The 13,336-nt window shown below is 43.0% G+C and overlaps 2 protein-coding genes across 5 annotated transcripts in view; both read right to left on the reverse strand.

Annotated features, from left to right (window-relative positions):
* The window catches only part of LOC104621499 (fumarylacetoacetase-like), a 4,748-nt gene extending 790 nt beyond the window's left edge, over positions 1 to 3,958 (reverse strand). The window contains 4 exon segments of the mRNA XM_010288012.1: positions 459 to 580; positions 1,176 to 1,286; positions 3,718 to 3,849; positions 3,851 to 3,958. Of these exon segments, the coding sequence (XP_010286314.1) occupies positions 459 to 580; positions 1,176 to 1,286; positions 3,718 to 3,849; positions 3,851 to 3,958 (473 nt within the window).
* A 3,028-nt stretch (positions 3,959 to 6,986) lies between these two features.
* Positions 6,987 to 13,336, reverse strand: part of ZFAND6 (zinc finger, AN1-type domain 6) — a 31,192-nt gene continuing 24,842 nt past the window's right edge. For 3 of the 4 annotated variants that reach the window (XM_010288008.1, XM_010288010.1, XM_010288009.1), the window contains 2 exons: positions 8,549 to 8,662; positions 6,987 to 7,948 (listed from right to left, as the gene is read on the reverse strand). In XM_010288008.1, coding sequence (XP_010286310.1) covers positions 7,800 to 7,948; positions 8,549 to 8,662 — 263 coding nt within the window. In that variant the 3' untranslated portion in view covers positions 6,987 to 7,799. The remainder of the gene's footprint in view (positions 7,949 to 8,548; positions 8,663 to 13,336) is intronic. The other variant, XM_010288011.1, reaches the window with a different exon arrangement.

The raw sequence follows: 13,336 nt of genomic DNA on the forward strand, positions 1-13,336 counted from the left end.
TCCGACGCCAGCCGGCGAGGGCAGGGCTGGTTTTAGGGAAGCCAGGTAGTTTCTGAGGAGCAATTGGAGGAGTGTCCCCGCACAGCAGATGCGCCGGCCAGGACAAGGCAGGGCAGTGCTGGGGGAGGTGGGAGAGGTGGAGTGGAGACCCTTGCCGCCACGTCTCCGTCAAAGGCTGTGGTGGAGGGGATGTGGCCAGAGAGCCAGTCTGGGCACACCCCAGGGCAGAGCTCGGTGTTCCCAGGCGAAGGGTGACACCCCGGATCTGTGGGCAGTTAAAGGATTAATGAAGAGAGGGAAGCTCTCAATATGCCCAAACCCCAGTTAATTCCCATGGAGGTAGCAGGTGGCCACGTTCAGACCTTCGATTTTGGTGCCTTGGATCACCGAGTGATCCGGACGATGCAGGGCACAGCTGAAAGGTCACCGCGTCCCACAGCGACTCTCCGCTCCCTCACCTTCTCCGCAGCTCCGTGTTGTCCCTCAGGGCCGGCTCGCCGGCTGACAGCAGCTTCTGGAGAAAAGCCCTCGCCTCCGTCCACGCCGCCCGGCCCAGCCCCATGAAGGCATTCAGGGTAGGCTGACCGGTGACACAGAGAGGCAGGGAGGCAGAAAAAAAGACCACGTTTTGCTTAACCTTCACGTTCACGGAAGATGTCCTGCACTTTCATCCCAGGGTTACGCAGCGGTGGCTGCCCAGATCGCCTGTCCTCCCACCACAAGTCCTCTGAAGCAGGACCTGCTGCATGTTCGCATCATGCCCGTCCTAATACATTACTTCAGGCCTTAGTGGCTTTGGTATCCCAACTAGCTGTAACCACAGGTCATTTGTATTTACCTTTTCCCTTAACATAGCCCCCCTGTCATTAAAATGCCATCTGATTCCTTGCCATGAAGCGTTGAAGGCACAGGCAGGACTGAAGTAATGTTTAGGCTTTGTGTCAGATCCCTGCATCGCCAAAGTCTGATGAAGCTTTCAGTGAAAATGTGCTTTGGACCCCCGATGCCTCTGCTCTCCTTGCTACCGCAGGTGTGATGAGTTTTCCCTGTAAGCAGAGCCCACCTGATGACGCATTTCCAGTTCGTGTTCGTTATCTCACCACAAGTTTCTAAAAACTTTTACAGATCTTTCTAAAACGTGTAGAAATTAGAACAACAGACGCTACGACAAATACCTGGTCAAAGACATGCTGATGTTTGGCAAGAGCTGGTCCATTGAACAGATGCTTAATGACGCTGAGATCCAAAATCTGGTCTCCAATCGCTACCCCGAGCCTGTGCCTAGGCTGCAAAGCAGCAAGAGGGGAGGGGAAAAGAAGAAGAGCTTATGCTTGTACCCAGAAACCCTCCAAGGAGGGCACGGGGGCAGACAGTGACCACAGAGCATTTAATCCATCAGGGACAAGGACCCGATTTCACAGCAATTTGCCATTAAAAGCTAGTCGATGAGACTGGCTGCTGAAAAATGTTAAGACCTGGAGACAGAGCATCATTGCAGACTCCTCGCAGACGTTGAGGGGTGGGAGAGAGCATTCTCCTCATCCCCATCTTTTGCGGGAAGGATAGGACAACAAATAGAGGTTTCTTTCCCTGCTCCCTTTCCCCCACTCCTCATTAACGACAAGCATTTCAGAATAAGCTCATACATCTGAAATACACTATGAAGTAGGAAAACGCTATTCCTCCTCCTACAGGCAGGGAACCGATGCATAGACACGCTATGGGCAGGATTGATCTTATCCCTATAATGGTGTAACTGGAGAGAGAAGTAGGCATTTCTGCACCACAGTTCCTTCCCAGAAGATGAAGGGTGCTCTGAACTCCACTGACGGTACCGGGAACCACATTATTTCCGTACCACGTCGAGTAAGGCTGCCCTGCATAACCCATCCTCATGCCATGCAAGGAGCCCACGACTCGCATGCAAACCCTAGTCTAGATCCGCACTACAGGGACAGCTTCCCACATCTACAATAGATTGTGGCTGCATTGGCCGCACAGATGCAACCCAGGACACAAAGACCCTGTTCATCCGCCGCAGCTCTCGCAGGGCCGGCACCAAGCGCGTGCGGAGCTGGCGGCGACGGCGCGGGAGCAGCACGGACGATCCCACTGCGGCTCTGCCACAGCTGTACAGGGGGTTATAAAAATGCTGTAGTGTTCAAAGACAAATTGCAATTATTCATGTCTTTAGGCAAATAAAGAAACTAGTTGCAGTCGTTATGAAAACTAGCTTACCAAAAGGGAATAACCATCTATGAAAATCCATGCTATTAAACCTATTTTTCAACCTTGAATTTCTAAACAAGATTCCAAGTATGACAATGTGTATTTATTCAGCAAACATTCCTGCAGGAAACTCTAAAGGTCACATCAGGTTAATCTGTAACTGGGATCGTCAGGAATGACATCAACTTCTTGATGTCATTAAAACATTGGGCTACTTTTACAATATTATTTTCCTAAACAATTTCCCTAAGTCCTTGCCTCTCTTTTCATAGGGTCTAAGTGATGATGTTTTCTTCAGAGAACAGTTACTGGAGAAGGTGGAAATAATCCAAACTTGCTAGATAACAATGCACCCATCTAGGAAGAGATTAAACGAACCATCTTGGGTTTTATCTTTGGAAAATACCAGATCAGAAAACACAATCTTCTGGTTTGTTTGGTTTTTTTTTTTTTTTTAAACCTACACAGATAAGCCAGGACAGCAGAAACCAGGAGATAATTGTGAAGTTTCTGTGAGCAATGACAAATAAATTCTCCACTTTTTCCTTCCAAGATGCGGCTCTTGGCTCATTTCCCTTTCTCAGGGAGGGCACATCTCCAGGGCTTCGTCCCGTCACGCACTTGGAGGTGTGAGGTTCAGCCCAGCTGGGCTCAGTTCTCATGAAAATGGGAACTGGGAGCTACCTCCCTGGAAAAAAAAGGTTGCACCGTATTTTCTTATGTCATAAAATATAAGACCTGAAGCTGGCTCAATCTGTAGCCTTTGGGCACAGCTTTAAATGTAACACACTTTTACACATTTAATGCATCGTTGCTTAAGTGTACACCCAATAAAACACAACAGGTCAGCTGCAAAGACAGAAAGGAAACACACATTTTGTGCCCTGCTTTAACGTTTTTGCAGCCAGCCCTACAAACTCACCAAAAGCGGGCTCTTAACAGACCAGGAGATGACACTCGCTGGCAAATACGGTGTTTTTGATACAGGCATCACTTTTCCCTTGTCAGTTCATGCTGTGCAAGAGGGACTGGATGCTACAGGATTAACGGTAGATTATTTAATGTGGTTTCTTAAGGGTGACGGTGTGATTGCACTCGGTCACAACGAAAATGAGGAACCGAGTTAAAAATGTCAGTGCAAACTGTGCCGTGCCTCTACTTAGAGAGTGAAAATATCAACCGCAGATTTAATGATTGCACAAAACCAGTCAAAATCACACAAAAACTATTGCATTAGCCAAAGTACTTCTCGTAAGTATTGACACTTTTCATTTCTTTTGTGCAATTTTGAAGAAGCTGTCATCAGAGGAACCACATTAAGAAAAAAGACAATGCAGCAGCTACAGTTTTACTGTCAAGTCAGGAAGCCCGTGCAAGCATCTCAGGCTGGGAAGTTTTCCTTTTTCCCAGGTTGCCAGGAATTTCTGCTCGTATTCATAGCCTCTGAGCAATTTCAACACCCCGAGGACAACGTTTGCTGTTACTCACCTCCTCCTTAGTGGAGAAAACCCCATAGGGGAGATTTTGGAGAGGAAAATCCGAGTCCTTGTCTACCTGGATGAAAGACATGTTGAACACCACGCAGTCCCCGCTTACGGACAAGAGCCCCCTCTCCCCGGGCTGCTATGCAGCTTCCTAGCAGGAAGATCCTCTCCAGATGTTGCAACCCAGGGCACAGAAGCACCAAATCCCACCCTCTGCCCCAAACCAATCGCAGACCCGTCTCCATCCCACCCCTCTGCCTGCTCTGGTGGCAGCGGCCCCGGTTAATTAGTGCCAGAGGTCTGTGTGAGTCCGCAGCTCCAACTGCTCCCGGGAGGCAGGGGCGGCTGGAGGAACAGGCTCTCCCTGCGCGATAAACCCTCACTGGGCCTTTCTTTTGACAGGTACGTCGCTGCGGGTGGGGGACCCGAGCAGACAGCTCTAGCAGCAGAGGTAACTCCGCCATTTACCTCCCCAGGGGCGACTTAACATGCCAGAGCGACGGTGAAACGATCATGCCCATGCCGAGCAGTTCTTCCAGCAGGAGCTCAGGAACCCTTGGGAAGTTGCACGACTCACACCTGAAACTGCACGTCGTGTGCTAGTTTTGTAAAGCTGCACCTGACAGAGTCCTTCCATTTTCTCCCGATAGCTCCAGCAGCTTAAAACCAGAGATACATGTGCAACCAACCATAAAGAGCAGGGAAGGGAGGCTGGTCTTTCTGCTCCCAGCCCCAGCTTTCCCCCACCTGCAGAAGAAAGTTCACCCATATTCAGCAAAAGTAGAAACCAGTGAGGGAATATCCTTGAAATTAGTTCTAAATAGCAAAGAACACTCCTTTTCAATAAAAATGGTGAGATGTTTGTGACTGCCAAGCCAAAGGACTGGTTTCCTGCTCAGCTTTTTTTTTTTTTTTTGGCAGAAAAGACTCATTAGAAGAAATGCAGCAAGCTGTAGAGCCAGATACAGGGTGTAAGATGACACACCACCATTGACGACAGCCCATCTGTGACAGCTCTTCACTAGTGGAGACGGCAAGTTCACGTGGTGCTGTTTGAAAGGGGTTCTTATTTAAATAATACAATGCCCAGCACAAACTTCTGTACAATTTCCTGTAAAATACCTGTACCTAATGTACAGCTCCACACCACTGATTATTGAAAATGTCTTTAACACAGTGAAGGTTTCATGCCAAGGTTATAGGATTTGTGTGTACAACCTGCTTATTCCAAAAACAAAACCAAAACATCTTGAAAGCATGTTTTAAAACACTCTGTGCATCTTGAGAAGACATTTACTCAAGTGTTGTGTAGTGCTGCGAATGTGCTGGTATTAAAATGTTCATCTGCTAATCTCAAGCTGATGACACAAAATAGAAAGCTTCACTAGCTCTTCAGATGGAGAAGCAGATCAGCCACCATGATAACACAGAGCCAATGCCAAAGCCAACAAAGACGACGCTCAATTCTTAAGCGTCAGGGAAAGGTGAGTTTCCAGTGCGAATGCAAGTTTGTATAATCGGGACCATATACTCTTTCAATATTCTTAACGCTGAGAAATACGCACAAGCCAGGCCAAAGGTTTGTTAGACTGCTTTGAGAACGATAGGCGTGGAAGCAGTCGCCTGATGCTGATCTGCCTCACGGTGGGTACTGCCACAGCAGCACAAGGCAGGTTTCCTCTTGGCAGAGTCACGGTTCCTACCATATAATCGAGGGTCTGAAGAGTTGTTGCTTTGTAACAGGCAGCGGTAAAGGGAGTATGTAAATTCCAGAGGCAGCTGCTTTTCTTGTACTTTTTCTTCTTTCAGTCTCTCAGATACCAGAAAATACAAACAGGATTGGCTTTCCCCCCCATTGTGGATCTACAGTGTCTCCTCTCTGCTTGGCCACAAGTATCACCGTCAGATGAAAGGCAGAGTGGAGGGGAGGGCACAGGGGAGGGGAAAAAAAAAAAGACACTTTTAGGAGGAGGAGGAGACACCAGAAAGAGGGAAGAGGGAGGAGTCAAACTGAGAAGGATTAGAGAATAGGGAAGTAGCAGCAGAGAGAAAAGCAAACTGAGAAACACCCATGAAAGAGAAGATGCTGCTGCTCTTCCATGCTTGGTGCTCTGCAAGAGGAAGGTCAGTAAATGCTCTGAGGAAATACAGGATCTTTGACCCACAAAAAGGCAGACAATTACCAAACCCTGCCAGAGTTATTTATTCCCTCTTTTACTAGAAAACCCATGTGCTTCAGATTGTGGTTAAGTCATTTTTGCAAGCACAAGATACTTCATTTATCACTGCATCTTGCAGATTACTTTCCATAGCTGTCTGATACAGAAAGCTCCTTCTGCTGCGTACTGTTTATATGCTAAATGTAGTGCTTTATCTACTAATTGCCAGCCATAGCTTTTAAAGAGCATTCAGAATTTTGAAGAATGTAGCCAGCTTTGATTAAAAATTTAACATTTTAAATAAAGCCACACAATCTCATTTATTTCACAAATGCTTGAAAGCAACAGCAAATCACCAAGTGAAATTTCAACGGCAGATCAGTACCATCTGGAGAGGAATTAGTTCTACTTTAGTGTACTGTTAAGTCTGGTGCTAAGCAGCACTGGCTGAAGTTACCATGGTACTACATAAACCACTCAACCTTTAAGTTGTATAGATGACTAGGGTGGTTGAATGGTTGAGGCACAGACTCTGATCTGACAAGGCAGTCTGAATTCAAAGAAAGTTACTGAGCAGCCTCACAAGACAATAAAAGAACAATTCCTCCTACCCCCAAATGGGGACCACTGACAAGCCTGTAGATCCACTAAGGTGCACGTGGAGGGTGGTTTTGGTAGTGTTCAACATTTGGTAGTGTTCAACATTGAAGTCTATGGATTTCAAACCTCAGAAGTACGGACATCTCACTGGAGAAACTGTCTTAAGAATCATCTGTGCAGTGCTGCCTGACAGAGACTGGATCACAAACCCCACAGCTGTGTTTCCTAGAAGCAGAATCACATGCATGGATCAACAGCCTAGCCGCAGGCCACATCTGTTTTACCTGTAGGACTGCCCCCAACTGAAGTACATCATCACAAATGACCCCAACTCCTGCACGAGTGACACTGCACAGGAAGCACAGAGACATGTAGTCTGATCATTATAGGTGAAACTGTTAAAAAAAATAATCAGATGTTAGCTGGCACTGGGATATGGATGGTCTCTGTGGATAAATACACTAAGAACCACCAGTGGAAGGTCCCCATGAAAATAAAGCAAGAGAAATCCAAATTACAGATGCCAGTGACAGCCACAGGGGCTTTGATTTTTTTAAATTTTATTTAATCAAAGTTAAGACGTGAATAAACATAAATACAGCACAGATACTTCAGATCATTCTTCATATTTGTGTACAGACAGACTGATGGATGTAATCCCAATGAAACCTGCAGTCAATGAAGTGCATACAGCCTTCCCCCCACACACACAAAAACAAAAACCAATTAAAAAACCACGCAGACAATCTCAGCACACACTCTCATTACAAATGATTCATACATAAATAGGTAGAGGGTGCAAACAAGCTAATATGCGAACATGTATAACCTCTCGTTAATGGGAAAAAAAAACCAGAAGCAGCCATAATGATTAAAATACATTCAGTTACTGATAACTAGTTGTGCCATACAAGGCATTATCAAAAAAAGGAAATTGTGCTGCAGAGAAAAGCTATATACAACAAGAAAATAAACTGCAAAGTTAATGCATGCATGTTTTATCCTGGAAAAGCACAGCCCTCCAATATTTTCTCCACATTTGTTATAAAAGCCCTCTGCACTCAACTAAAATTAAAATGATCTTAAAGGATAATACTTGTAAAGTTTACTTAAGTCTTCAGCCACAGAAAACTGCAATGAAAATAAATGTTCAGAGTCATTTTCAAAACAAAAAACAAAAACAAAAAAATCTATTCATCTGATGACATGCATGATTAAAAGGTCTAGGCAAGATACACTGCTCTACATTCCTGATGACTAAGGAAAAAAGCTCAAGTCAATTTAATCTGCAGATGGTCAGATTTTGTGTTCCAGCAGAAGCAGCAGTTCAGATCTTCTGGATCTTCTCCCCAACAACTACAGGATTCTCTTTTCTGATTTTCTCAGCAGCATCAGCTTTGTAATTGTAAGAGCAACTGTGTACATCTGAATAACGGTGCATACCACAGTAAACATTTCCACACCGACACTCAAACCCTGTGGACAGAAATACTGGTTTAGCCATTTCAACATTCTTAATTATACTGGTTTGTTTTAAATCCTGAATGTGTTCACTCACTAGCAATAAATTTCAGTCACCAGTGTCAATCAGCCAAAGAGCCTCTGCTGCAGAAAGCATAAGAATCACAAATAATACATTTTTAAGCGATTACAGTAAAGTTGGACTTGACCATTCCTTCCTACCACAAGACACTAACACAAAACACATTCCTAGACACCTCCTGCTCTTTTTCTGTATTAATCTTCACCCCACAGAACTCAAGCTTTCTTAGGCCCTTTCACTGAACCACTGCAAACAGCAGCAAACTATCATCCAATTCCTCAGCTAACCAGACTTCCAAAGGGAAGCATTTGGAATTATGAATCTCACTTAAAAGACAGGAAGCTGAAAAACAAAGTAATATATGAATGACTAACTCTAGTAAGAGTCCAGCTGAAAGCACCTTTGGCCAGGTTTTAGTTCAAATCAACAACATCGAGATGATCATGCCCCATCTTCCCCTTAAGAGAAGAACCTTTCAAAGGTCCAAAGCCTAAACAAGTCTCTCTAAGAAAAGTGAAATCAGAATTTCTTACCAGTAAGTCCAACCTTCTTCCTGCACATGAAACAACGATTCTTTTTCTGTTTTGGTTTATCAAGCGTCTTGTCTTGCTCTTCAGGTGTAGGCTCTGCATTCTCTGACACTGAAGCTAACAAAGAAGTTAATAAGAACAATGGAAAAAAAAAGTCTGCCTCTCTCCCCTTCCTCTGTTTAAGTCATATGATAATCTAAAGCCCATGTAGTACATCTAGGTTCTGGGATTAGCCATTTTCCTGTAGCTTCCATGTGAGAAGTGTAATGGACTCTCAGTAACGGTACTGAAACTCCCTCCTCCTAGACCTTCAATCTAATTTAATTGGAGAATTCACTGAATGCTCATATAAAGTTCATAGTACAAAACCACTGTAAACAAACAGAATAATTAAAAATTAGGTTTAAGTGTAAGGTTCAGTGCTGTCAGATTTGGGAAGAGAATCCAAGTGTTTCCCCACCAGTGTTACTAGTCCGGTTCCTAAAATCTGCTTGTAAGAAGCATTGTATTTATTGGGATCAGTTGAGTAAAACACTCCCTTTCAAATACTGAATCAACATTATTTTTGCTGAAGGCTGCAGTACTGAGGCCACACAAAAATGCAGCATTTCAGAACAATCTCTACCACTGTGACACTGCTTCTCTTGCACGCTTGGAAAAAGCTTACACAAGGGCTACTCGCTACCTGGGGTGAGACATCATTAGCTCAAGATACACAGACTTACAGGGAGGAAGTACACTATCCTGAAACCCAGGAGGAAGCAGGTAAACACCTCTTTTTAAAGACACTTTTGCAAAATTTAAACCTACTTTAATATTCTCTCACATCTGAAAGAGACAAGATTACAGGTTATGTGGGAGAACATAAGCAAGTAATGGTAGTATTCGCCTGACCCAGGTAAAAATAGAAATTGGCTGGTTTTCCTCAAGTATTTGCACATTCCTTACATTACAAAACAGAAATAGAAACCAAAAAACCCACCTTAATTTCAAGAAGGGCTAAGAGCCAATCTCTGCCATTGCTAGATCACAGCAGGACAAGTCTCCAGTGAGTAAATTATACAGAAGCTAGGAGTATTTGCAGCAAAGAGGCAAAGAACGAAAGCAAGCTCCAGCTGGGAGGACTATCAATGGAAGCAGAGCTAGAACCAGTACTGTGAAGATGGGAATACAACAGCAAGCCCAGACATCTGTCAGGGAAAAAGCTGCAGCAATCTCTGTGCAGCTGGACTTTTGTTAGGCAGAGACTGTCCGATGCAGTTCTATGCGCCGACTGCTATTCTGCATGACAATTGTGGTGGGTTTTTTTTCCTGTGCTGCTATTCTTATGATTTTTTTTTTTTTTTTAAAGGAAAGGGCACTTTCCACTTTTGCAATGTATCAGAACATTGTAGTCTGTACCAAGCAACATCAATGGATAGCAAAATAGCTGACCAACAGCAAAGACTTTGCCCAGGTGGACAGTATATTCCAAAGGTTAATCTAGCAAAGATAGGCTGTTCTACATAGTTTATTAAATCCTCTAAAAATCACCATCTATGTTACAAGCAGAGCTTTTTTCTGTGTCCTGAAATTTATAAGAATTGATAGTTTGCAGAGAAGGTTCAATAGCTTTAAATGGCTGTTAAAGGACACATTTCTGAGTGGACAGATTATATCCAAAGGTTTGCAAGATAAGAGTCAAAAGCAGTAAGGATTAAAAGATGGGCGATTAAGTATCAGAAGTGGCAAGACTTACTCAAATGAACTCTTGCAGTGTTATACAGGACAGACATTGAAGTGTTTATAATTTATTAAGAAAGCTTCATACCATGAATTCACATTTAGCAGCTAACATTCTTAAATTTGCATTCCCTGTTGTAGCAAAATCCAGTTACCTCAATATAAGTTTTACTAAAAGGCTCTCAAACTATTAGCCAAATTTAGGGAAATCTGGCACTGTTCCCTGCATAACACGACTCTCTAATACATACATGCTTACATTGTCTTTGTGCATATGGCTATCACATTAAAAAAGTTTAAAAATATCTAAGGGCTGCTGCTCACTGTAAAACCAAGTGGGAAGATTCTTCTACTGTTGCCACAAGTCACTTTGTATCAACTGTAGTAACCATGAATTTTATATCTCAATTTGCTTTTTGTATAAAAGCCAGAGATTTGACTCAAAATCCTCTAAGATAACCATGAATATCCCAACCACTAAGCCACCTTTATGTGACAAAGTGCCAGTGTTTAGTGCTCCGTCTATAAGCTAGCTGTGATGAACACAATAGAAAAAAGCCAGGTAAAATGCAATACCACCCAGCTTGGAGCTCACAGGAAACATGTTGCAGCCTCTCCCAGCTGCTGTACTTTGTCTGCATTCCAGGATGCTGCTGCCTGCTGTGCTTGAACCGATTCCCTTCCTTCCCCCAGCTGCAGCTCTGCCTTTAGCTGGAGAACAGAAGCACTGGCAGCACCAGTACGAGCTGCCAACTAACCAAAAAGGAATAAAGCATGATCACACACATTTTTCTAGAGCTGAAAAATTGGGCTGGCTGCTAGAAGTCCCCTTTTACAGAGCATGTTCTCAGTTGATCAGAACAAGCAGAGTCTGGATTTCCTCATAACGGCTGAAGCTTGTGCCAAACCTGCTTGAACTTCAGTGTACTCTGACTGCCCGTGACAACGGCACCGTGAGAGAGAGCACACTCCAGTCCTTGCACCTCTGCAGGAACACCACAGAACTCTGTGCGTCTGCTGCAAGACCGCTGACACCTCATCTGTTCTCTGGACATTTTACGTTTATCACCTCTGTATTACCAGGCAGAGCTTCTCAAAAAAGGTTCCTCAATCCCACAGGAAGAGTATGAACAGCTACCTTTACCTCTTAACTGCATCTGACCAGGCCTGCAAAGAATACCCACTCCTCCAGAGGAATGAAATGTGGAGCTAATCATAACAGAAGATGCCTGCTTCCTAACATTTTAACACTAAGCTTAAGTAATCAGCCTAAAATATACCGTTTCAGTGTTAGGAAGAGGCAAATTAAATAAAAGCACACTTACCTACAGAATTCAGTTTTAAATCTTTCTTGTGAATGTTTCCTCTCTCTCTGGAGCATTCACCCAGTAAATCAGATGTCCTACATTATTTTCTACACTTTTATCATAATCATACTCTTACCTCTGAGGACCTGGTACCATCACAAATCTGAAGTATCCATCAACTCCTTTCCAGTTCTGTCTACTAAGCTAGCCTTGATAAGGTCCACTGAAGTTGATGCCATTAGTTCAACAGCATCCACCTTAGGTCTAGGTTATGTCCATGTGAACATCTCCATGATGTTTTAATTTTTTTTTAAACTTAGTCAGCAATTAATGAATTTTTAAACTGTTTTACCTCACAAAAATCCTTGACAAGTGCAAAACCAGGTGACTTCATTGAAAAGAACAGCCATGCACCTTTTAGCTAGTTAGTTACCTAATCCTAGTTAGTATTTTTATCTTTCAAAATACTGACCACAGTATATTACATGACTGATTGCATTTTGCAATGCTAACATATATGGACCTCTCCAATTTAGCAATGAGTTAAAAAATCAGAGCAGCTGTTTTGGTTCTCCAAAGTTTTCAGCCTCCAAGAGGCTAAAAGTTCACCTGTTAACATGATTTATACTTTTAGCCCTGTTCTTAGTTGTAAGAGCTCCATACGTATGTGGTAGAGTGCTCCTGCCTTCCATGCCAAGTTTCATTTACCTTTAAAAGCCTCCCTGAAATATAAAGCATTATGGTTTAAAACCATGGATGGTTTTAAACTCATTAATCCTAGAGGAGTGAAGCACCTCTTTACCCACTTGCAGGCTTGCCGGGAGGCTGCCCTGTTAATCCCCTGGCTAATAAATAAGGAATCCTGACTAGCTAATCCTAACAGGGCCGTAATGTTGACCAAGAGGTACAACAGTCCATGAGACAATCCAAAATGAGTTGGAGAAATGCTCAAAATAGAAGAAAGCTGCTACTACAAAAGCTGGATTGCACCTTAATGCGTTTCATTTTAGGTCATTGTTAATGATACGTTCATTAAAGAACATTAAGCTTAAAAAAGTAGTATCTGTTAGCCACTACCTAGTATCTGGGCTTTTTGCAGTGTTCAGTACCTACAAGTATTACGACAGTCATTAAATATAAAAACCTACATTTATTAATATAGTCTATCATTCTCCTCTATTTCTTTTGCAATGCATAAATCCAATGAAGACAAACAAATCCAAACCGCTCATAGTTTTAGCTTGTCTGCAAAAAGCAAGGACTGTGTGCACACAGCTCAAGTCTCATTTATCTGTCTGCTTTAAAAAATACAGTAATCTAAAGAAAGCCTAACTATTCACCCAGTCTTTCATTTGTTGTTATTGTAGCCTAGTACATTTTGTTAAACAGCAAGTTAAGGGTACCTCTACTACATACAACTACAATAGAGTAACTTACTATACAAGTAGCATAAAACAATTTGCTCCAGAACAGATGTTCCAATGAAGCAAGATTTTTAATCAGAATAAATACTGAACAAGTGAACAAACCAGACATAATTTCTTTTTTTCCTCCCCTACATCAACAGAAGTAGCATTATAAGCTCTTCAGTCTGGGACTAACTCCCACAGTTCTGCGACTTTGTCGTTTTTTTTAAATGCTACAAAGCCAGACAATACTAAGTAACTGTGATGAACATCTTTCTATTACATTCTTGTTAGCAGCCTAAAATTCAAATTCTGAATGACATGGGGGAAACACAAACAAACCAAACTAAAAAGCT

Source organism: Phaethon lepturus, unplaced genomic scaffold (assembly GCF_000687285.1).
Source record: "Phaethon lepturus isolate BGI_N335 unplaced genomic scaffold, ASM68728v1 scaffold2935, whole genome shotgun sequence".
Taxonomy (NCBI): Eukaryota; Metazoa; Chordata; class Aves; order Phaethontiformes; family Phaethontidae; genus Phaethon; species Phaethon lepturus.